Source organism: Camelina sativa, chromosome 11, assembly GCF_000633955.1.
Source record: "Camelina sativa cultivar DH55 chromosome 11, Cs, whole genome shotgun sequence".
NCBI lineage: Eukaryota > Viridiplantae > Streptophyta > Magnoliopsida > Brassicales > Brassicaceae > Camelina > Camelina sativa.
The window spans coordinates 3,969,904-3,994,485 of record NC_025695.1 but is presented as its reverse complement, the minus strand read 5'-3'; the positions used below and the strand labels follow the sequence as shown (position 1 = coordinate 3,994,485).

At 34.5% G+C, this 24,582-nt stretch overlaps 4 protein-coding genes across 4 annotated transcripts; 2 read left to right on the top strand and 2 right to left on the bottom strand.

Moving 5' to 3' along the window:
- LOC104721513 (IQ domain-containing protein IQM1) lies at positions 3,945–6,767 on the bottom strand. Its single transcript, XM_010439511.2, has 9 exons — positions 6,572–6,767; positions 5,992–6,423; positions 5,790–5,904; positions 5,618–5,683; positions 5,355–5,443; positions 5,180–5,267; positions 4,857–5,087; positions 4,664–4,765; positions 3,945–4,579 (listed from the first exon to the last, which is right to left on the bottom strand). The coding sequence occupies exons 2-9, from the start codon at positions 6,366–6,368 to the stop codon at positions 4,214–4,216; spliced, it is 1,434 nt and encodes a 477-aa protein (XP_010437813.1). The 5' UTR covers positions 6,369–6,423; positions 6,572–6,767; the 3' UTR covers positions 3,945–4,213.
- Positions 9,263–12,912, top strand: LOC104721512 (peptidyl-prolyl cis-trans isomerase CYP57). Its single transcript, XM_010439509.2, has 10 exons — positions 9,263–9,563; positions 9,692–9,870; positions 9,997–10,098; positions 10,260–10,360; positions 10,456–10,597; positions 10,849–11,074; positions 11,344–11,383; positions 11,747–11,942; positions 12,153–12,341; positions 12,555–12,912. The coding sequence occupies exons 1-10, from the start codon at positions 9,344–9,346 to the stop codon at positions 12,693–12,695; spliced, it is 1,536 nt and encodes a 511-aa protein (XP_010437811.1). The 5' UTR covers positions 9,263–9,343; the 3' UTR covers positions 12,696–12,912.
- On the bottom strand, positions 14,592–17,000 carry LOC104721511 (pyruvate decarboxylase 1). The gene is made up of 5 exons (XM_010439508.2): positions 16,391–17,000; positions 16,148–16,311; positions 15,405–16,055; positions 15,015–15,321; positions 14,592–14,910 (listed from the first exon to the last, which is right to left on the bottom strand). Exons 1-5 carry the CDS (start codon positions 16,922–16,924, stop codon positions 14,740–14,742), a joined length of 1,827 nt encoding a protein of 608 aa, XP_010437810.1. The 5' UTR covers positions 16,925–17,000; the 3' UTR covers positions 14,592–14,739.
- Positions 18,890–19,967, top strand: LOC104721510 (F-box/LRR-repeat/kelch-repeat protein At1g09650-like). The gene has a single exon (XM_019232500.1). It carries the CDS (start codon positions 18,906–18,908, stop codon positions 19,803–19,805), a length of 900 nt encoding a protein of 299 aa, XP_019088045.1. The 5' UTR covers positions 18,890–18,905; the 3' UTR covers positions 19,806–19,967.

Sequence of the window (24,582 nt, the reverse complement as noted above, 5' to 3'; positions counted from 1 at the left end):
CTTCACCAGTAGGGAGGCGAATATCCATGAGCATTTCCAGAGGTTTAAGTCCGTTGATATCGACTCCGATTCTTGCTTCCTCGATATCCTTTTCAGAGACATGTCCTAGCTCCTCTCCTATTGTAGTGATGGTCTGTTCGGTCCAGTGGAGAGTGGGGATATCTTGGATTTTGACCCAGAAGGTGATGTTAGATAGGAAGGTGTTGGATACCGAGGGTTCCCATCGTTGAAGAATGAGCATCCACCTTTTGTAGTGAAGTGGAGACTTCTTTAAGACATTTAGTAGGTCCTTCTCGAGCTCGAAGCGGAATTGAAAGCGTTCAGAGCCAAGAACGCGTCCAGTGACTTTTCCTTCTAGAGTCTAGAGTTGGGGGAGAAACTCTATGACTGCACGGGGTTGTTGTACAAACGGGTTAGTGACCCGACCTACCAGCGACAGAGCATTTTCTTCAAGGAGGCTGGAGTTGTCGCTCTCAGGTATATTCACTGGGGGACGTCGGACGTATTTGTTGGCTCCAAGAGGCCATTTTCCTTCTCAACTCTAGAGTAACGGTGGGACATTTTGAGCCGGAAAAGGAGCGGCTTTATTACCACAGAGGGGAGCTCACAGGAGAGCTCTAAGGTAAAAGTTGAAGTTAAAGGTCTGCACACTGCAGTAGGTACCTGCAAAGAACGGTAAAACCTGCACAAGGCAGTAGAGGGATCAAGGGGATTACCACTGAACTACTATGTCCCAACGGCGGATGGGGGTAGGGTTTAGCTTTCCCATTGAAGCAGAGGTAGAGAGGTGTAAACTCATAAGCGTCTCAGATCTTTATTTTTGTAAAACGGCGTAAAGAAGCACGTTTTTAAAAGGAGAGGACGGCGGCGCTGTGGTGGAGAGGACAGAGAGAGACGGTGAAGGGGCGGTGGGGGAGTCGCTGGAAAAAGTTGGTACAGTGGAAATTCGAAAAACAAAAGGAGAAAGAGCTTTTCTCGAGAATCGGGCCTGAGAGAATTTCAAACTCGTACGGAAAGTTGACTTAACTATGCACCCAAACTCAATTATGATAATCATCTATATTCCCGAAACATGTTAGATTGTTTTATTTGGAAGAATATATCCTTATTGCTAAATTTCTTTTGCAATTTAACTTCAGGATATCAAATGAGTTGTATTTTCCTGTAGCCCAGTTAGTTACAATAGAGTAAAATTTCATGAAGCCAGAAACAATAAGGTTAATTTGTAAACTTACTTTTTTTTTGTATTAATTTATGAACTTCCTGAATTGTGGTTTCTTCATTACAATAGAAGACTTTAGTTTTTGTGCAAATATTCGTTAAATATGTACAGTAAGACAGTTATTTATTTGCTTCGAATTGACTTGAAAGAATTATAAAATGTAATATTGAAAAAAATTGAAATATATTGACCAGATATACGTATCTTTTTGATTCAATATCAGGACATGGTATAACGTTTTTTGGCAGACGAGTTAAATGAAAAGAGAAGCCTATACAAAGAAGCCGAAGCATATATATAAAGATATCATAATATCCGTAAGATAAGTAGTGTTTTTTCAAGTCAATTCGAAGCAAACAAATAATTGTATGACGTTGCTTACCGTATGATGTTGATCAACATCACCGCCATGGTGCCATGTGATAGGCATGACAGCGGCAGCCATTGAAGAAGGCTTGAAAGAATACAGAAAGGAGAAAGTAAAGAAGGTATGATGATTGAACCTTCGATTAGTATCATCATATTTATAGGAAGTCGTCACTTATCCTCCATTAGGTATGATTGATAGTATAATTTAGGGTATATTCGTGGATTGTGTGACATAAATCTTAGTAGTTAATTAGGTAATATATTCTTAACAATGACGATATATATTGGAGGTGCAGTTAAGGATAGAAGATGAATCTGATTTTGAATTAGGAATATTGTACATTACTCAAAATGCGGCTTAATAAGATTTTGGAATGTCTTTAAAGATTGATATATGTCAAATTAAATAATCTTAATAATTAAGTAATTTAATTAATCAATTGATTACCGTAATCAATGTCTTTAATTGTTTGACTTGATAAGAATATAGACCAATCTAATGTAACCTCATTATTTTGCAGCCCTTTATCCTGCAGCCCATTAAAGCCCATTATTCTGTGACGGAAGCCGTTAATAGGTCCGTCAATAGTTCTGTTAAGATATCCAATTCAATATTTCCGGGTAATTTCTAATTTAAAACCCGACCCATCATGTTTAAAAGTTTTACCCTTAATGAATTGTCTTCAGTCTAATTTCGATAGGGATATTTTCGGGCTATGTCAAAGTTGTACTTCTCTTTTACTAATATAGGGATAAATATGTCAGTGTTATAATTAAGAGGTTAGTGTAATTACATATACTCCTAATTACATATACTCCCTCTGTTCTCACATAGATTGATGTTTCAATAGTTTCACACATATTAAGAAAAAGTTAAGTTTTTTATTTTTAAACTAATTTATAATTATTTTATGGTAGAAAGAGAAAACATAACACACTAAATATTATGCCACTTGAAATAAAATATAAAGTAAAAAGATCATTTTAGTTTTTTAATCTAGAAAATCAATCATTTAGAGACAAGAAATATTCTCTAAAATATCAATATATGTGAGACAGAGGGAGTATGTTTTTAATACTTTTCAGAGTCTCAAGTTTAGAAATTTACATGTGTCAGATTTGATTTGCATTAAGAGAAGCTTAGGTAGAGGAAATTTCAAACCAGGATATCATATGGACATGATATACCTTTAGAAAATCAGACATTTGGATCCGGATTCGATCCGTCCAAAAATATGATATACTATATGCAAGTACTTTTTGTTAAAGTTAAAATAAATACAGAAAGTAACAATACCTTAAAAATATTAAAACTATAAAACAAATTAAAATCAAACTATTTAATTTTTTTTTTTAAATTCTCGAGTTTTGAAAATAAGTTTATTTGAGTGGTATAACAAAATGGCGAGAGTTCGAGTTGGGAAGAATTCTTACACTCATGTGGATATATATAGATGAATGGGGTACATAAACTTTACAGAAATAATAAATTTATTGTTGTTTTAAAAAGATGAAATTTTCATGAATGGGGAATAGTGAAAATAAAACTAGGAATTATATATGCGGAGAAGACGATTTATTCGATCATCGATATCCGATTCATCATCACGATCAGGGCAAAGTTTTAGAGGGAACGGATCCATGAAGTTACCGTTAGCAAGGATCGTGAAACGGTGATTGAGTTTCTGATGAGCCAAGTACGTACCCTTCCATGAAAATCTCGAGATCTTATGAGACTTTTTTTCAAATCCAATTCTAACCGACGTAGAGGTTTCACTGGAAGTTTTAGCAAGATCTCGATTTCTACATCAAATGGTAGTTCCATGCCTGCGTTCAACTTTAACCTCATAGCTAGTTACTCTCCCAACCCCATCTTTTCGTTTGTATATACGAGAACCGTAAAATATATAAGGGGGCGTTAAGGAAAAATATATAAGGGAACGTTAAGGAAAGTGACAATATTATTGAAAGAAACTATACATGCTATATATATTTTTTTTTGCTAAGCAGGTAAAATATCATTGGATAAATGAAAGTTTAGGTGTTACATGCTATAATTAATCCTAACACGTACGTGTTAACAAAAAGTAAAGACGTCGACCAATAAGGGGAGAGTATAATAGTATATAGATACGATAGACTAGAGTAATTACAGGGAAACTACTGGTACATTGTATATAACTGAATTTTTCTATTATGGGCTAAAAAAGTTTCCCTAACACGTACAATTCTGTTAACACAAAGGAAAGTAAAATTAGCTTTTAAATATTTTTAGAAGTGTTATCGGTTTAAGACCAATTTGCTATTACTTTCTGTTTTTTTTTTTTAATCATCGCCAATTAATTAAAATAAATTAACGTTTGCAACTTTATAAAATAAATATTAAATTAACGATCAATCTGAACCAGATGATCTAAACGGGCCACAAGTCAGACTGTTTTCCATCTCTAGCATAATCAAGTCAAGCAAGTCTTGATCTAACAAGAGAAGTATTCGAAACAACAAAATGTTGCAAATTCGAAAAATATACAAAAGGAGAATGAAAAACAGAGCTTTAGTGTCTCTTCTCTTCTAACCTCACCCTTTCTTGGTGAACAAGTTAAAAAAATGTGTGGTTAAGTTTTAACACTGAACAGCCCTAGGACTTGGGATCCCCATGTATGCTAGGCGTGGAGAGACCCTTATTTTAGGACTCGGCCTTGGAGATGGGATTGGTCCGTAAGAATTAGCCGGCGAAGCCCGAGGAGAGAGACTGACTTGCTCCAGTGCTTGTGTTTGTAGCTCCACTGGGTAATCTCTAACACACCCAATTCTTGGGCCATATCCACTTGTCCATTTACAAGACAGTCTCTTTACAGGATCAAACACCGGTCTCGCTCTCTCTTCTTGCTCTCTAGGCATCTCAATTTCTTCTGAGATTTCTTTTGGTCCTTCTTCTTCGTCCGCAGTGGATTTGAATGACGAATATTCCTCATTCACAGAACATCTCTGTAAATCAAATTTAGCCTTATGAGTACAAAATTTTATGGATGCACTATAATGTTTGTTGCATAGTATATTTATTTTCCTTACCTTAACATTGGTGAGATCAACATTGTGCTCCTCTAAGAAACTTATGAACTCCTTGAAGTTGTCTTCTGTTGGAAGATAGTGTCCACTGTATGGCCATATAGCCTGAGAAAACAAATAACATTTTAGTTTACATATAACATATTAAGAGATTCATTTCCGAGGGAGAAGCAAGCAAGAGAGGCAATCTAAGTACCTCAAGGATCCCATCGTGGGCGACCAATCTTCCTGCAGCTGTAGTGGCGCCTCCAGATAAGAAACTTGAGTGCTGGAAAACGCCTTTCTTTTTAATCCCTACGTATAAGGTTCTTGTTGTGCTAAGTACAAAAATCGACTTGGATTCCTCTGTTGAATTGATCAGAGTCATCCCCTGTTTATACATTAGTTTCCCATCTTCAACTATCACTTCATATGCTTCTCTCTCCGTCTGCAGATTTCAAAGAAAAACAACACAGACGTTGATGAGTAAGCAAGAGCTAGGTAATTACTACGGTCAAGTCGGGAGGGTAAAAAACTCACCGGTCCTAAGTATCTGATGCATTGTTTTTGTAGAACACTTCTTGGATGTTTCTCAAGATTTACATCTTTGCCGTCTCCTATATCCAACCTTTGGTTTCAAATCAGTGGAAACAGAGTTTAACACAGATCAAAACAGAGGAAGACCTATAGATGGAATTTGGATCTGAGTCCTTACCAGTAAAAGAAGGGCTGAAAGCTCTTGCTCTCTGACCAGACTTCGTAATAGAAATGCAAGTTGTGGCCATAACGATGACGTGGGTCAATCTGTAAATCCAAGAGGGGGACCAGTTAGAATATGATTCACAAAATCATCAAAAAGGAACTGATAACTTTTGATCTTGTGTTTTGCACCTAAACTCATAGATTTGTTTTTTTTTTCACAAATCATATTGTACTTGTCGTTGATAAAACTAGCAAAGATAGGTAATGAGGACTTACAGCTTCAAGCCAGTGCTGCAGAGCTAATTTCTGAGCCTTTTCATCTTTTGATAAGCCTTTCCCAACCTAAGAAAAGGAGACCCTCATTGGTTTTTCATAATATAAAAGAGATATATAGATCTAGTAATAACACCTTGACGTATAAGTAAACAGAGATAGAATGATGTAAGACCTTAGCAGCTCGTTTTCTAGCTCGAGCCCATTTGGAAACAGCGCTCTCATGTTTCTCTTCTTCAAAGAAAGATACAGAGCTCAAATCCAGAGCTGCACCATCTAGAGTCCTCCACCTAATATATTTCAAGCAATACCAAGGGTTAGCGTTAGCATCCTTAAAAGACATAAAAAAAGAAGAGAATATCAATCAAGTAACTCACCAGAGCTCCTCAATAACGACTGCACAATCTGCTAGGTTCCTTCTTGTCCGGTAACTCTTATACACCTTTTGTAGGGTAGTTGCAGCTGCATCAAGCTCGGTGACCGGTCTAGGGGAAATGAACACAAAAGGCTCCGTGGGTTTCTTTATTTGGATTCTCTCACAGTTTCTTCCATTCAAAGTGTTAGGCGTTGACTTCTTTGTCTCCAAGACCTCAAAATCTGAATCAGTCTTGATCACTTTAGGAATCTCCCAGCTGTTGAAACTCAAAGACCGTTCCATAGTAATCTTCTTAGGAGAATTCTGTTGCGTTATAGTAGTGTTGTCTCTCTTGAAACTGTTGGTTCTTGATGTCAAGGACCCAACTTCAAGACCCATGGCCACACAAATATAATGAAAGGATAATTCCAAAACAGTTTAATATACAAATCCCCTGCACACATCAATCCAGATCATATCAGCCTTTTACCAACGACACCTCTCAAGAATTATTTAAACAAACTGTAGTAGTTAGCATTAATATAGCTCTATATATATCAACCAATTATTGGTGAAAATCAAACATTTCAACAAATAAATACCTTGTGGGCTTAAAACACAACAAGTCCTCCTTTAGGCTTAAAATGATCAAGTATGGCTCTTTGTTTTGACCAGAAGATACAATAAGATGGCACCAAGAAACAGAGGAGAGCTTGAAAGAATAAAGAATAAAAGAATGATTTCTATTCTTTGGAGAAAGGAAAAATAATAATCTAAAGAGGGATATGAATGTTCCCAACACAGGTTGAAGTGGTCTTCTATATATATGTAGAGTAGTGTAGGGGAGCATGAAGACTATTACGAGAGTAAGAAGTCTTCGTTTTAACATATCGTTGAATATGGAAAAATATTACTGGATATTCAAAGTTGGCGTGTCTGAATAATGTTGAATATTACACAAAGAGACAAAAACAGTGAGAGGAGGCTAGCTAGAAAACAGAGGACGTGGGGATCCCATAAGAGATGGAGGCTGACGAAGGTAAGTTCATGGAAGTTATTGAGAGATTAGGACAATACACATAATCTATTTTCCAATAGTTTTTTTTTCTTCATTCCATTTTAATTAGACACAGACAATAAATCTTTCAAAGGGTTTGCCAAGAAAAAGTTTTACATATGAGAACTTTGTGTGATGAACAAATCTTCGGCATGTAGACATAGAGATGTAAGGTTGCAATGAAATTATATGTTGTTTCAGAGTTACCCAAACGGTTTTTACATTTGAAAACAAGCCTCTATTAATGAAGTATCTCTACACAACGTCTATATCAAAAGAAGAAGATTTAAACTAGGGTTTAGTTGATTACATTTATGGCGCGCATACTTCATCAAAAAGTCAAGCGGACGAAAGAACGAAGTCAAGTTGTGTATTAATAAACATGTCTATTATATCTTAGAAATACTATAATCAATTAAATGTCCTATTCTTTTGTGTCAAAAACCTGTCTACCATAGAAATTAATATATCAGACGCAGAGTTTTTGAGACTATTGAATACTACCTTATTTTGTTACAATGGTCAAACATAACATATTAATTTTAAATTGTAAAAGAATTTCTACTATACGACTCGAGTTTTATATATATCTTTAAATTTTCAACTCATAATTCATATTTAAATAGATAATTAAAATCATGCAAGTTCACACGATACTAAAAGATTGACTTTGTTAAAAACGTAATAAGGTAGTATTCAATAGTTTCAACTCGTTTAATTTTACATGAATATGTCGTGCGTCGAAAACTTGAAGAATTAAAGAAAATGAAACTTCTAAAAATAAAAAAAAATTGGATGCTTTTTTCATAAGAAAATGAAACTTCTAAAAATAAAAACGTTTAGTGATTATAAAATAAATTGGATTTTTAGGGATCGTTGGACATATAATTTGTTAGTTTGCTAGAATTAAGCTTGTCATTTGATAATATATATAGTACTCTCTTTTTTTCTTTTTTTTTTTCTTATGTCACGACTCAAATTCATAACCAACGGTATTAAGACAATTATAGATGTACTATATATAATATATAGACGTTATACATAAACATTAATTAAGGAGAGGCAGGCGGGTCATGCACGTTTGTATTGTAGTATATCTTAGTTTGGTACTGTTTGGTGCGGGATTTAGCACCCCCAACATACCGATCTAAACCAGAAAGATGAATTGATTACTTAATCGGAAATCTGGTTAATTCTCAGTTAAGGATCTTAAGTAACGATCTGGAGGAGGCATGTTCGGTGCAAGAAGGCTTAGCCCACCAATGAGAAGCCGACTTCTTAATTCGACCGACGGCCGACTTGAGGAAGAGATGGGAACTTTCCATATTTCATTCTGGGTGATAAAGAAAGTTAATATATTTTGTAATCAATGAAATTGTATAAAAGGGGAGAGACTTCTCTATGGTAAGGCATCCGAAAATTAATACAAAAAACTCTAAAATTCATCTTTGTTCTTGAGCAAACCCTAGCCTATTCTTTAAGAGATTAAATCCCTCTTTTGATTTATAGTTTTAATCCAACTTGTTGAGAGATTACTTCTTTGAATTTGTTTCCTTCGCTAAACAAATTCAATGTGGAAACCTAGTTTCTACAGGTACCATTGACTTTCCTCGAGAAACTATCTTAGTTTTGAAATTGGAGACTTTGAAAGATTTATAAAGTCCAAACATTAGAGTACCACTCAACTCTAGCTCGATGACTTTCTCTAATTTCTCGATCTTCCACGTAGGGATAGAGAGATGCATGGGATCTTTCTAGGAAATTCTTTGTTGCGGTTCTACCAAATCTAAAGAAATTTGATCCTTTTCGACCAAAATGAAGACAACAACTTTGTTTAGGACACAAAAAAATAAATCAACTGATGACTTTGATGATGTATTGATTGATATGTGGGGTAGTCCGTTTATCTACCATAAGTAAGTTAAGCTATTTCTTTCTCCATAAAAGATTTCATACCTATATATATTAAATTAAAATTAATTTGCCAAGTAATATAATATGGATTTGAAAGCTTTGCCAAGCTAAGTCTCTCCCTTGCTCCATTGTTGAACCGAATTAGATAGGGTAATCAACGAATCGTCCATATACAATTTAAGTTATTTATGTTCAGCCTTTTGTAACATGTATTTCTGGTACGGCTGGAATTATCTTCTTCATTTAATAATGGGCTCAGTTTGATGGTTGGGCTGGGCCTTATGGTTTGGTTTCCCTTTGTTTCTCGCTCGTCAAGCCCATCTACAAAACGGGAAATCAGAAGAGCGCAAGGTTAGTAATCTCTCGGTAGAGAAGAAGAAGAGGAAGAGCGTGAGCGGAGGAGATGTCGACGGTGTACGTGCTAGAGCCGCCAACAAAGGGAAAGGTTATTGTGAATACTACTCATGGCCCTATCGACGTCGAGCTATGGCCTAAGGAAGCTCCTAAATCCGTACGGAACTTCGTTCAACTATGCCTCGAGGGTTACTTCGACAACACCATCTTCCACCGTGTTATTCCCGGATTTCTCGTTCAAGGCGGCGATCCCACCGGCTCCGGCACCGGTAATTTCCTACGCCCCTCTGATTACATCTTAGGGGTTTTAAGATCTCTTAGTTTTTGTATTCAATTTTCTTCTGCTTGCTTGCTGGATTAGGTTAATTGATGTTGTGTGAGTGATGTGTGCAAACAGGTGGAGATAGTATATATGGAGGTGTCTTTGCAGATGAGTTTCATTCAAGATTGAGGTTTAACCACCGAGGGATTGTAGCCATGGCTAATGCGAGCTCACCCAATTCTAATGGAAGTCAGTTCTTTTTTACTTTGGATAAGTCTGATTGGCTTGACAAGAAGCATACTATCTTTGGCAAGGTAAAAAAAAAACAAATTGCTTTGCTTCTTTTGTTTTGTTTCTTCTGCTTCGTCCAATTTTTTTTGTTTTTTTTTGTTTCTAGTTCTTGATCATGTTTGGCTGCAACTTGTTTCTAATTCTTTTAGGTGACGGGCGATTCAATCTTCAATCTTTTAAGACTAGGAGAGGTTGACACCGGTAAGGATGATCGTCCCCTGGATCCTGCCCCCAAAATATTATCTGTTGAGGTAAGATTTGTAATTGCTAGATATATTATAGTGTTCCATGCTGTTAAACGACAATGTTGATGTCCTCGTTTTAAGGTTGTTTTCTGATTGATACTCATTCTTTGTTGTGTCAGTCTTGTGTTACTTAATTTTTCTAAAAAATCTGTATATTTCTTTGACAGGTTTTGTGGAACCCTTTCGAAGATATTGTTCCTAGAGTGTTAGCAAAGACATCACAAGAATCTGTTGCCGAAGTCCAGGAACCCCCCAAAAAGCCCGTGAAGTAAGTATCTATGGTCAGTCGAGAATTTTTGCTGTAATTTTGCGTTGGCTGTTCTTTTGACACTTTTCTTTTTTGGTTGTCTTTGTGAAAATTAGGAAATTGAATTTACTTTCATTTGGAGAAGAAGCTGAGGAAGAAGAGAAGGAACTGGCTGTTGTAAAACAAAAGATTAAGAGCAGTCATGACGTATTGAATGATCCTCGACTTTTGAAGGCAGAATCTACAGATAGAGAACGGGTAATAATACAATTTATCTTGATGAGAAAAATGTTCACTAGTCTTATCGTTGCAAAGAATCTACAGATAGTGAACATTTTTCTCATCGTTGCTATATGTAATGATGCGCACAGTTCTATAACTTTGTTGCTGTGTAGTCTGCCTAGCAGTCTATCATGGGCATTAGACCAAAAACTGGAGGTCTTTGTTTATGGTTGTCATTCTTTGTTTTCATAAACAATTTTGCTTACTGATGTTCTTTTACATTTCAGAATGCATCTGAGTCGAAGGAGGTACTGTCTGTGAGAGAAGCTCTGAGTAGTAAGAAAGAAGCGGCTCAAAAAGATAAAAGCTTCTCTGCATCTGATTCAGTTGGACGTAGTGATGATGACGATGATGATGATGAAGATGAGACTAAATTTGATGCAAAGATGAGAAATCAAGTGCTCAGCAGAAGGAGAGAGATGGGAGATACGCCTTCAATACCAACTCAGAAAAGTAAATACTTTTTTACATCTCTCTATATTCTGACGTCTTGAATTATCAACCTACGCAATTCTTGATTTGTACAATCAAATTTTCAATCATGTTTATGCTTAGGGATGTTATCTTTTCATTAACATGCTTTGATGCTTTTAGGTTTAGTACCAAGTACCATGTATTGCCAGAGAATAATATACAGCTCTCTCTGTTCTCATGCAGTATATTATCGCTAGTTATTTCTGTAGGTTCTAATTATAATATACTTGTGGTTGTTTTCTTAACAGAGAGCTCTAGTCTGAAAAGCCGTGAAGAGCCTAGGCAAAGGTAATGACACGCACAGACTTACACCCTATCGTCTCTGTATCTAGTTTATTGTTCCTTAAGAATACTGTTTATCTATTCTAGCAATATCTCAGTGCTAGGCAAGCTCAAACTGTGTGTGTTCGAAGTTGGGCTAACAAATATATACAGCACAGAGAAAGCTATGGACGTTTAAAAAAGAAAAAAACTGTAGAAAATGTGACAAATGCTCTCATCGCCCAACAATTCATCCTTTATTTAGTATTAAAACCTTTCAGACGAATCTGCTTGCATTTTCTGAATGAATGCCTGAATATATTTTGCTTTTATGCATGATGGTGTAACCAGTGATGTAAGTTATTGACTCATTAGTTTTGCTATTTACAGGTCTGATGCTGTAAGTAGTGAAGACGAGAAACCAAGGATGGAAAAGTTGTCTTTGAAGAAAAAAGGAATAGGCTCAGAAGCCAAAGCCGAACATATGGAGAAAGGAGACACTGATTTACAGCTTTACAACGCTTCTGAACGCGCCCGGCAGTTGCGTAAGTTGAAAAAGCGCCGACTGCAAGGAAATGAGGATGCTGTAAGTTGTTTACCAGGGTTGTGGCTTAATTTTAAATTTGTTATCTGATTGATTCTTTGTTCCCCTTTGTTCATCTACCAAACCTTATCCTTGCTTTATTGTGGCATACTTATTCTTAGATTCTGGGTCGGGTTTACTCATCTAAATTTTATTTTCTTTTAATTGTGTTCTTTTTAACTGATCATCGTTTCCCTCCTGCGCTTTCTTCAGGTGTTAGCAAAACTCGAGAAGTTTAAGCAGTCCCTTTCTGCAAAACCGTTTACCTCGACTAGTAAACCAGTAGCGTTGACCCCAAAAAGTGAACCAGTAGCGTTGACCCCAAGTAGTGAACCAGTAGACAATCAAGAAGAAGATCTGTCTGATTGGAAAAATGTAAAGCTCAAGTTTGCTCCTGGCAAGGTAAATCTCTAAGGCTCCATATTTTTTTCTGAGTGGGGATCTAATGGATGTAGTGCTACTTCGTTCTATTTCTTTAGTTAACATTAAAATAGAAAATCCAGTATTTCATAGGATAGTCGATGCTAATCAAAAATAACTTTATCAAAAGGTTGACATATGTATTTGTTTATCGTGTCCTGTGGAAGAACCTGAAAATGTTAAACTTTCCTGCAGGATAAAATGTCGCGCAGGGATGATCCAAATGCGTATGTTGTGGTCGACCCTCTTCTTGAAAAAGGAAAAGAAAAGTTCAACAGAATAATAGCCAAACAAAAACGAAAGGAGCGAGAATGGTCAGGAAAATCTCTTGACTGAGTTTGGGAATCTTAAGCATTCGATTTTTTTTTTGCTTACGTTTGTTTTATTGATTCTTAAGATGCCTGTTCACTGTCAAATGTCCTCCTGTTCAAACTTAGACACATACAGAGGCATGAGCATCTTAAAACAAGAGGTCACTAGCTCCCATCATGATAGAGAACTAATGTGTTAATATACTTGTTACTTCCTAGTAAAGTTAGATTTTAATTTTTAATCCCTTTGACTCAATGGACACACTTCTTCAAGTTAAGTAGAACCTCTATAAATTAATATTCGATAAATTAATAATACCTATAAATAGTGTAATTTTGGACACTATTCGATAAATTAATAAGATAATAATTTTTTAAGAAATCCTATGTAAAAATATGGTCTCATCAATATTATAAATTAATTATCAAATTATATTAATATATATATATATATCTAAGAAACTCTAGTGAAATATGACTCTATTGTTCTTTGCATATTCTTGAATTTGCATTCTTATTGGAGCTCATATCTAATATTCTTTATTGTCGTCTTCTCAAATCGCATCCAAAAATTGTAGAGTCCTAAATGCGATAATTGCTTCTTTACGTGTAATTGGTTATAAAATTACCGCAATATCATTTTCGACTTCATCATTACCATGAATGATACTACAGTAAAACCTCTATAAATTAATAAAGTCGGGACCATGAAATTTTATTAATTTATAGAGGTTTTAATTTATCGATAAATTAATAATTGTTAATTTATCGATAAATTAATATTTTATTAATTTATGAAGAGATTTTTAATTTCCATAATTTTAAATTTTGTATTACAAAATAAGATACTTTTGTTATTATTCATATTTGTAAAGAATTTTTTTAATTTATAATCTTGTTTATTGTAATTGCTAAGTTTAAAGTGTAGGTAAAAATGATAGATGTTAGAAGTTTAGAGTTTATAAGAAATTGCTAGTAGTATCATTCATGGTAATGATGAAGTCGAATAAGATATTGTGGTAGTTTTAGAACCAATTACATATAAAGAAGCAATTATCACATTTATAACTCTTTATAATTTTTGGATGCGATTTGAGAAGACGACAATGAAAAATATTAGAGATGAGCTCCAATAAGAATGCAAATTCAAGAATATGCAAACAGCAATATAGTCATATTTCACTAGATTTTCTTAGATATGTATGTATATATATATATATATTAATATTATATAATTATTAATTTATGATATTAATGGGCCCATATTTTTACATAGGATTTTCAAAAAAAAATATTATCTTATTAATTTATCGAAATATGTCATTTTTTACACCAGCCCAACTCGGGACCGAAAAATTTTATTAATTTATAGCGAGTATTAATTTATAGAGGTTCTACTGTAGTAACAATTTCTTCTAAACTCTAAATTTCTAACATTTATCATTTTTACCTAAACTCTAAACTTAGCAATTACGATAGGTAAGATTATAAATTAAGAAACTTTTTTAAAAATATGAATGATAACAAAAGTATTGTAAAATTTTCAAAATTACAAAAATTAAAAATCTCTTATTAATTTATCTATAAATTAATAATTAATTATTGATTTATCTATAAATTAATAGTTATTAATTTATCAATAAATTAAAACCTCTGTAAATTAATAAAATAAAATTTCATGGTTCTGACCTTATTAATTTATAGAGGTTTTACTGTAGATGGTTTTGGTTGTTTGACCAAAAAAAAGTTCTCAACCGTGGTTTTGGTTCTCAATCGGATTCTGTATCTAGCAAAAAAAAATCCATTAGTTTTGGAAAAAGTAAAATAATTCGTAATTTTATATGTTTGTGTCTAATTCTTCTGATTTAACCATTAGTATTATTTATTCGAACTTGAGTGTTGTTGATGAGAAAGAGCACAATGTTGGAAAAGGAACTTTTACTTTACGTTATTCCACGATTAAACCGGTACTATTACTACTAAAAGTTCCAAAGTCGGAAAAGCCAAAACCAATAGGAAAACAATGTCATTAAATTGGTAAAAGGCAGGACTCTCTGTGTTGCTTTCTTCTACTGAGGATTGGGAGGACGGCTATTGGCAGCAGAGACGCGTGAGCCCCACTCAAGCAGCTCTTTGCTAGTATCATCCTTGTGAAGAATCACTTCGATGAAGCATAGACAATCTGTCTTCTCCGTGGTCGCTGTCTTTATCGCCTCGACTAACTCCTCCTCGTATCTCACCTGTCAAAACACACAAATTCATATGTTAGTTTCGAACCAAGATTTCGTTTAGTTTCCGCACTGTCATCACTCATCACTCATCACTCATCAATCGTTTTAATTACCTTTGCTGTCCAGCAATTGCCTTCACCGTTATGAATGGCGTCAACGAGACCAGTGTAGTTCCAGTTCTTAATCACATTATAAGGACCGTCATGAATCTCCACTTCGATGGTGTAGCCACCGTTGTTAATCAAGAAGATGATCGTCTTCTGACCATTACGCAGCATTGTCGATATGTCCTGAACCGTCACTTGGAAACTCCCGTCACCGATGAATGCCAACACTCGCTTCTCTGGGACTGCCTGTGCGTATCCCAGAGTCGCACCAACAGACCACCCGATCGATCCATACTGCATCTGAAACTCGTACCTACAATTTAAAAAAGCATAGTTAAATCTTGTGCACATATCATCACTAATTTAAAGATTTGAGGCTTGTTCCGAGATACGTACCCACATCCTTTAGGCAGCTTTAGTTTCTGGCAATTGAACCAAGAATCACCGGTTTCAGCAATCACAGCAGTATCACTAGAGAGCATCTTCTGAATGTGTTGAAACATTGTATTGACTCTCAATGGCTCTCTTGGTTTGCATTTCAATGGCTTACCTTCAGGGACAAAGATCCTATGGTAGTTCTCATAAGCCGTCTCGTTACGCTTCACCCTCTTAGCCAATTCCCTGAAGAAATCACTCATCAGAACGCAACCAAACGTAGGACCATTAGCCACAGTGACACGATCAGGATGCACAACGATGGCTTTCTCTTTCTTGAGGAGAAGCGAGTAACCCACTGAGCTGTAGTCATTGAAGATTGGACCTGCAAAAACGTAAGCATCCGCAGATTCGACAATCTCAGAGCAGAAAGGTGTGCTTACTGCTCCCCAATAAGTCCCAATGAAATGAGGATGGTGCTCTGGTACAAATCCTTTAGCAGAAGGCATCACCGCCATAGCATAACCAGAAGCATCAGCTAGCTCCACAAAGGCATCACAAGCTTTAGCAACACGCAACTTAGGACCACCAACCATAACTGGCTTCACAGCCTTGTTCAAAAACTCCAACGTTGCTTCCACCGCAGCTTCTAGACCCATTGTGTTACTCAATCTGATAATTAAAAAAACATTTTCTGAATTTCTGATTCTCGGAGAAAACAGAGGATTCATTGATTGATCAGAGTTGAAGTAAAATAAATATACCTAGGAGCTAGCGAAAAGGGAACTGGATCACGAGTAAATGTATGATGAGGAGTCGCAGCTAAGTTACAGCTGACGCTAATGTACACAGGCTTGCTCTCTTTCAAAGCTGTTGATATGGCTTTATCAATCTGTTCATGAGCATCCTCCAAATTGTTCACCACCGCCTGAGAAAAAAAAAACCCTAAAATCAATCACAATCCGACGCTAATCTTGTTATGATCAGATCTGATTCCGAGAAGTTACCTGATAACAAGTGACGGTTTGAAAACACCTAAGCTCTTGGCTAAAATCAGGTAACCCGATGGTGTGATGAAGGATACGGTTAGTACCATAATCGTTAGAGTTAGGACCTCCGACGATACATATAACCGGAAGATTCTCGCTGTAAGCACCAGCGATGGCGTTCAAAACGCTGAGTCCACCAACGGTGAATGTCACAACGCAAGCGCCGACTCCACGGGATCTAGCGTAACCGTCTGCAGCGTAACCTGCGTTTAGCTCGTTACAGCAACCGATCAGGTTAAGTTCCGGTTCAGCCATTAGGTGATCAAGCAACGTGAGGTTGAAATCGCCGGGAACGGAGAAGATATCGGTTACGCCGGATTGGACGAGACGACGAGCTAAGTGACGGCCGAGAGTCGCGTCGCATGAGTTGACGGAGATGGCGGAGGAAGGAACAACAGAGTCGTGGATTGTTTTGACGGTGCTGTTTGGTGGACTACCGACGTCGCCGTTCGTCGGTTTGCACTCGTCGATGGATCCGATTTTGGTGTCCATTGGGGAAAACTGAGAATTGATTTTATTAAAAGTGTGAAGTGATGAGTGAGAGAGTCTTTTTATATTTTGTGGGATGATGAGTAAACAAAATGGGAGTGGGAGAGGTTTTTATATAAGAGAAGAAGACTAGGAGAAATACAAGGGGTGGTTTTTTCTGACTAGTGGGTTTTTGTGTTTTCTTGTGGAAAAAGCAAAAATTTAAGTATGTTAATAAGATACCAATTAATTGTTATTTTCGTGATTAATTACATTAATTTTTTCTTAATTGTGGGGGTATACCGTATACGTGTGCCGCTTGAGGGTTTTGTTATGTCGGTCTATAAAATGCATTAACTGTTTTAACAAAAAAATATCTTAAGTTTTCCAAAATTAAACATAAATACGTTTGAGATTCTATTCTTCTTAATCACGGTATTTTTTTCTTGTAAAATTAAATAATACGTGGGAACAAAGTTTAGTTTCTCGTCCACTAATTCCAAATTCAGATATTTGATTTTCCAAGTTTAGTATTACTCAGTTTTTTTGTTTTTGCTTCATTATTTAATTTTAAGTTTTAATAAGTACAAGTGTAGGTGTAATTTTTTAAGTTAACCAAGATACAACGTGTCAAAGGCGTCAACGAGAAGAGAGACGTGATGCCATTTGGATTTTGGTCAGCAAACTCTTTTACTATTTTAAAAAAACAACATTCGGACCATTCTCTCGTCTCGTCGTTGAGAGCCACGAGGATTTTTGCTTCTTATAGTATCATATTTGTTTATTTAACTAAGAAATATCTGCAATATCTTTATCGCTTTGGTTATATTTATACTAAATTACTAATCATACAAAAGATAAACATAGATCTATAATGGACCAATATTCAAATCCTTGGGTAACTTTCAAGAAAATTTTCTTTTCTCGTCGTAACTCTCGATTATATGTGATGTATCAGTATAACGATAACAGTATTGATTAAGTTTACACAATATATATATTTGTTTCAAGGGATGTAGCTTATAATGTTTTTGTAGTTTTAATATTGCTATTTCCTAAACAACAAGCAAATACATGTCAATAATTTGTCATGATATAGTTTTATATAATTAAATCTATGCGATACTTATTTGACTATATATGATCACTTTTTATATAAAGAACAATTTTACTAGATTAAAAAGCCATTCCTGTTTGACAAAAAAAAAAAAAAAAAGCCATTCCTATTCCAGTTTTGAGGATTGAGGTTTAAATACTAATACCCAAAAGCTTGTTAATTACTAGTTAAAACATCTTTTAAATGAAGTCATATACGTTAATCACTTTCGAGAAAAATTAATAACTTAAAATAATATAAGCCGACCTAAAATGCAAACATGAAGGGGCCACCGTCATTCTAAACCGTCTCATTGTTTGTTTCACAAACCACGGAGTCGCCGGTAATCTCCTTTCCAACTTAGTTTCTCTCCTCAACTACTAATTAATTAGATTACTTTTCCTACTTTTTATGGTGGCAACCGAGATAATAATAATTATATATCCCCAAACCACTAGGATCCTGGTTTTAAAGAACGTCGAGATAGGCAACAACAAAAAGACCAAAAAAAAAACGTCAAAATAATTGAACGCCTTTACCAAAAGTTACTGGTAATTGTTTCAATTGGTTGATTGTTTTTTATACCCCGTTTCTGTTGAGTGTTCTTCAACTGTAACTCTACGTGACGAAACAAATAATGAAACGAATTTTTTTTTAATCTTCTTATACGCTTGAAACTGTAATACGACACATGTTGAACAGTATTAAGAGGTGAAAAACTTGTGTGCTGTGATCGATGATAAAAGTAAAAACACAAAAATGTTCTAAAGAAAAAATGTACTATTACGTATTGTTGACAAAAAAAAAAAGAATGTATTACGTACTCTCATCAATTTGTCTGACCTGTAATTCAAAATCCTATAGGTTAATTACGACAAGACCAGGATGTCAAAGAGACGTTGCTTGAGGATGGAATCACTGCTGCATCACGATGTCGTAGAGCGAATACTGGAGAAACTTCCGGTGAATTCTTTGATGAGATTCAAGGCTGTATCAAAACAATGGAAATCTACTATGGAATCCCGATACTTCCAATATAGAGTATTGAAACAATCAGGAGGAGGAGATCCAGATGTTCTCATGGTGTCCGTATTTACTGATCCCCCGTCCATAGAATCCCTAAAATCATTGGTGTTGGGTTCATCATCATCGCTCAAGATCCCTACTCCTTGGGAGAAGGACAACACAGAGTACTTAGTTTCCTCTAGTAGCTGTGATGGTCTGGTTTGTATCTATAATCCCCACAAATCCGGTTTTGTGGTCAACCCCACCACTAGATGGTATCGGCCTCTTCCTCTCTGTGAATTTCAACAACTCATGATCCGCTTAGGAAAAAGTTACTACGAGCTTGGACACCCACTCTTTAAGGTTGGATTCGGTAAAGACATATTCGTCGGGACGTACAAGCCCGTTTGGCTTTACAACTCTTCAGAAATAGGCTTAGAAAACGCTACTACCTGCGAAGTTTTCGACTTTAGCACCAACGCTTGGAGGTATGTCACTCCCGCTTCTCCTTATCGCGTTATTGGTTGCCCCGATCCTGTCTTTGTTGACGGGTCGCTTCATTGGTTTACCGACTGCCAAGAAACTAAAGTTGTATCTTTCGATCTTCACACCGAAGCTTTTCAAGTCGTCTCTAAAGCTCCCTTTGTCTATACCAATCCTTACGAGATCGTCATGTGCAACCTCAACAACCGCTTGTGCGTATCCGAGAAGAAGTGGCCCAACCAAGTGATTTGGTCCTTCAATTCAGACAACAAGAAATGGGACAAGATGTTTTCCATTGATCTGGAGTTAATTTATTTGTAGCATGGTGTCCCAGAATATTGCGTTTTCATGCCACTAGCACTTCTGGATGGGGAGAAGAAGACGAAGAAAAAGAAGTTGCTGTTTTGTGGTCGTGAGCTACCAAAAAAACTGTTTACATATGACCCCGAAACCAAATTAGAAGATGTTGCTTTCTCGGCTAAATCCATTGGATATCCTGTTTGTTATTTCCAGAGTATAGTCTCTATTTTATAAACAAATTTATGAATTATTGTCATATGTAACCTTTGCTTCCTCCATCAACAGATAACAGGATTGTGGTTCTGGTCCAGAGTCTTGTATTAACAGGATTGCTTGTTATGTAAAAAGGAAAGAAGAAGTAAATATATATACATATACAATTTCCTACATACTTGGGTATTAAGTTTACCTTTAATATGCTGCAGTGGTGAAACTGACCTATCTTTCATCACTTCATGCGTCTCCTAGTATTTCGTATATGGTCCTAATGGTGACTCGTAACGTTAGCGTATCCAATTCGACGACGACTAGATTTCTTTTGGACAGAATATTTCAATGTTACAATGTTACAAGTACAGAGTTGAACACGTTACGAGAATCAATATAATACTCACTCTGTTTCAAAATATAAGATGTTTTGGGTGAAAGCACACAAATTATAACTGACCACTTTAAAAAAGTTTAACCAATCATAAACAAGACTGCATAATAGAAAATATTAAATTAATCTAAAAGTAGCATAAAAACTTGAAAACATCTTATACTGTGAAACAAAAAATCTTTTCTAAAACATTCTATATTAATGAAAGGGAGGGAGTACTAAAGAAGTAGCTTGCAACACAATAAAAAGTGCGTCAAAGTTTATTGTTCTGTTTCAAAAGCCCCTGCATTAGCGTTCAGGCTACAATATTTGGTTGGACATTGGGCCATTTGGCCCTAGCGAAATGGTTTAATAAATTCAATATTAGATATATCGACTTTGACATCATTTAATTTATTGGTACAAAGGGCGTTTTTGTATATATATAAGATTCTTATGCAATCAGGCTTCTTCCCAATGAAAGATTGTACAAATTTTATGTAAGAGTCGTGTATCTAACCAGTAAGTCAGTAACCACCATATAGAAAATAGTACTCTGATAAAACGTTTTCAAAGCCCAAGGATTATTCCTCTTACAATTTGACTAACATAATTACAAAACTATAAATAATAATCCTTATGCCGGCCCTAACTATCAGGGGAATTGAAATATACATAGTATTTAACCATTCGTTATGTTAAAAATATGTGATAGCTAGAAAAGGATGGCATGCCTAGCTATTAAAAGTGATGTTTCATACTTCACGGCTGGTGTCGACAATGGCTCTTTCCTAATAAACTACTAATAAAAGAAAATTATTGAGCTGGCCTTTGTCACGGAAAAGACAACAACAGGAAAACACCAAAGCAAATTATTTTTCCTTCTTCTATTGTGCTCTCGAGCTCATTTTGTATTGTTCTCAAAGAGGTCTTCTTGTTTTACATTATTCCTTATTGTAAAAAAAAAATGTATCTCTTACATTACAACTGATAACACGCAATCGATTAGATGGTGATACGAACGATAACAACACTAATATATATTACGAATGTGTTAGCTAGGTTAGATATAAGACTCCATTTTTTTATTATGATGCAGCACGTTGGAACTTGGAACCCACATAACGCATTCATATATATTAGATAGTCTTCATTATCGTTTGCTTTGTATATGCTTTTTTTTTTTTGCTTACATTATTTGTTTGCTCGTGGATTTTGTTTTAACTTAATTGAATTCTCACAATTTTTGTTTGAAAAAGCTTGATGTTGGGTCAGCAGTTTAGATATTTATGCAATCACTTTTTTTTTGGGGTAAAAATATGCAATCACTTTGTGTGCAATGATGCTATCTAGCTAACTCTCTCGGCACCGATTGTAAGAGCGAAGAACAAAAGGACACTCTTGTATAGTTGTTGTTATCACAACTCACAAGTGTTGGTACATACACACTGCAAACTCCAAAAACTTGTCCATCCTCTCCCAATGTTGGATTTATGTGTTATGGGTACGTTTTGCCTTTGTGCTTAGTCTTCAATGATTGGAAATCCACATATTTTGAGTAAACATATAAACATGTTATGAAACGTGCTGCCTATTTTAATTTGATTCTCTATTGTTTAAATGTTGCATTCGAGTACAGATGCAACCCTAATATCTGATATAAATGTTGAATAGATTTTCAAAATATCTGATATAAACTCTGGTTTCTCATATTAAATGTGTTTCATGGTTGTTTTGTTTATTATTCCTTTTATACAGAGAATGAACCAAAGAGTTATTTCCTGCAAAATAATAATAACGTTACGTTAGTTGTGTTGTGTTATACACATGCGTGTCCATATCATACATATGAATAGTGAATCTTCTGCACTTCGCATGTGTAAACAAATTAAATTCCGCAACAAAAGTACAAAAGCCCACTTGCCTCTTTTTTTTTTTTTTTTTATTTTTTTTCTTTTTTTTAACNTTCGATCGACCCCCTTTGATGAACTAAACTCCAAAAAAAAAAAAACATTTGCGTTTAACAAATAGTAGTAGTAAATTTATGAAAATACAGCCATTGAAGTGACGCCACGTGTGAATCGTAGAAACTAGACAAAACACTTTTTTACCTTTTTTTGATGTTTGTGAATTTCATTGTCTCTAATTATGATTACAACGCAGCATTCTGACGACTGACGGGGTTGCTCCCTCTTACAGCTAGACCATCACCACCCACCTTTTCTATCAGAGCATAATTTTTCGATTTTCATATATATTTTTTTTAGATTTACACACTACTATATCCTCTCAAATCATTCATATACTCCAATAAAGAAAAACATATAAAAAAAAAGCGTCTCTACCTAATTTATATTCCTAATAAATGACTTGAAATGCAATATACTAGCTTTTTAAAAGTCTAGCCTAGTTATGATTGGTCAAACCGACTAACCGTTGAATTTTAACATTATACTATGATTTATTGAGTTGGTATATGAAAACTGAAATATACCATTGCATATGAATTTATCAATGTAGAGAATGCATATATATAAGAAAATGAACATAACAATGTCGTTTTACACTTTATTATACATTACACACCATCTTGTTACTTTGAGACTTTTAAATGGTACACTAAAACTCCTCTAAAGATCCTATATTTATACCAAACTAGGTGTTTTCCCACGCAACGCGTGGGTTGTGGTGTAATTGACATTTTCTTATTTTTTTTTGCTCTTTTTTGTTTTCTCTTTTGTATTATTTCGTTTTAATTAGGCATATACGGGCTTCGCAGTCACTTGTATTTATACACTATATGTTTATACCATTTCGTTTAGATGTGTATAATTGTGGCGTTTATTTTTTATGAATTATGAGGATGTTGTTTCTTGCTTTTGAGGATCCAATCTTATCATTGACTGATATTGTTCCCAATACATTTATTGTATTTTAGTTTTTCTAATTAACTGCTTATGTATATCCTTCATATGTTAATGTTGCAATAATAAGTTATTTTTTAAAAATAATTATCTTCCGTGTAAGTGATTATGTTTGTATGCCCATGTTTTGGTCTAATATCAATAAGATAGTTTCTGTTTTTCTTAAGTTGGCTTTGAAACCAATTTTGAGTTAAGCAAATAATGGGTCGAATTATGGTGTTAATAAGTAATATGAATTCTTATGTATATATATTGTATATATGTTACTATAAGTTTAGCTAACTAAAAAATTCCGTAATATTTAAATATAATCTTGAACATATATATATATATTTTATTTGTGGGAGGAATGTATGGAATTGTTGGATAGAAGTTATTTTGAGTTAAATAACCTTTTATGCCATTAAAGTGAGTTAAATATTAATAAATTTTTATATGTGTCTTGACCTTTTTAAAAAGGAATACCATGTGTTTCCTTCCAAATTTGAAGTGACATAGTATTTTAGTTTTCTTATATGATTTTATAAACTTCAATGTAATGATTTTTCAAAGTAATAAGTACACTCACACTGATTGAATTATAAAATTTGGAGAAATGTTTATTTCGATTAATCATCTGCTCTTTTAAATATATTAAATAAGTATGTTGTTGTTCCTACAAATATGACAACATATATTATAGTTTAACCATGGAGTTAAGCAATGGAAATGAAACTTGTGATCGCAAGACAAAATGCTTATATATATTATGTTACACATTGATCGTTTAAAAATGAATAGGAACATCTAATTCTCAAATAAAGTTAATTTTTTTGTTAAAACCAACATATGTGAATTTAAATTTAACTATGCAAATTTTAAAAATAAATATGAATAGATTAGAAGGCAAGAAATATAAAAGAAATATTTTGTTTTTATATAAATAAAATAAAATTGAAAACAATGTTAAATATATATAATACTTTCTAAATTAAAATATAGAATCAAACTCTTACAAGTTACAACACATATGAGATATAACAACATTTGATATTGGTGGGAGAGGAGAAAAGAATGATTACTATAAGATGGTAATCTAAATTAGATAATGGAGATGAATCTTTAAAAAATAGAACAATGTAAAATATATATATATATAATACTTTCTAAATTAAAATATAGAATCAAACTCTTACAACACATATGAGATATAACAACATTTGATATTAGTTGGGGAGAAGGAGAGAATGATTACTTATAAGATAATAATCCAAATTAGATAATGGAGATGAATCTTTTAAAATAAGAACAATGT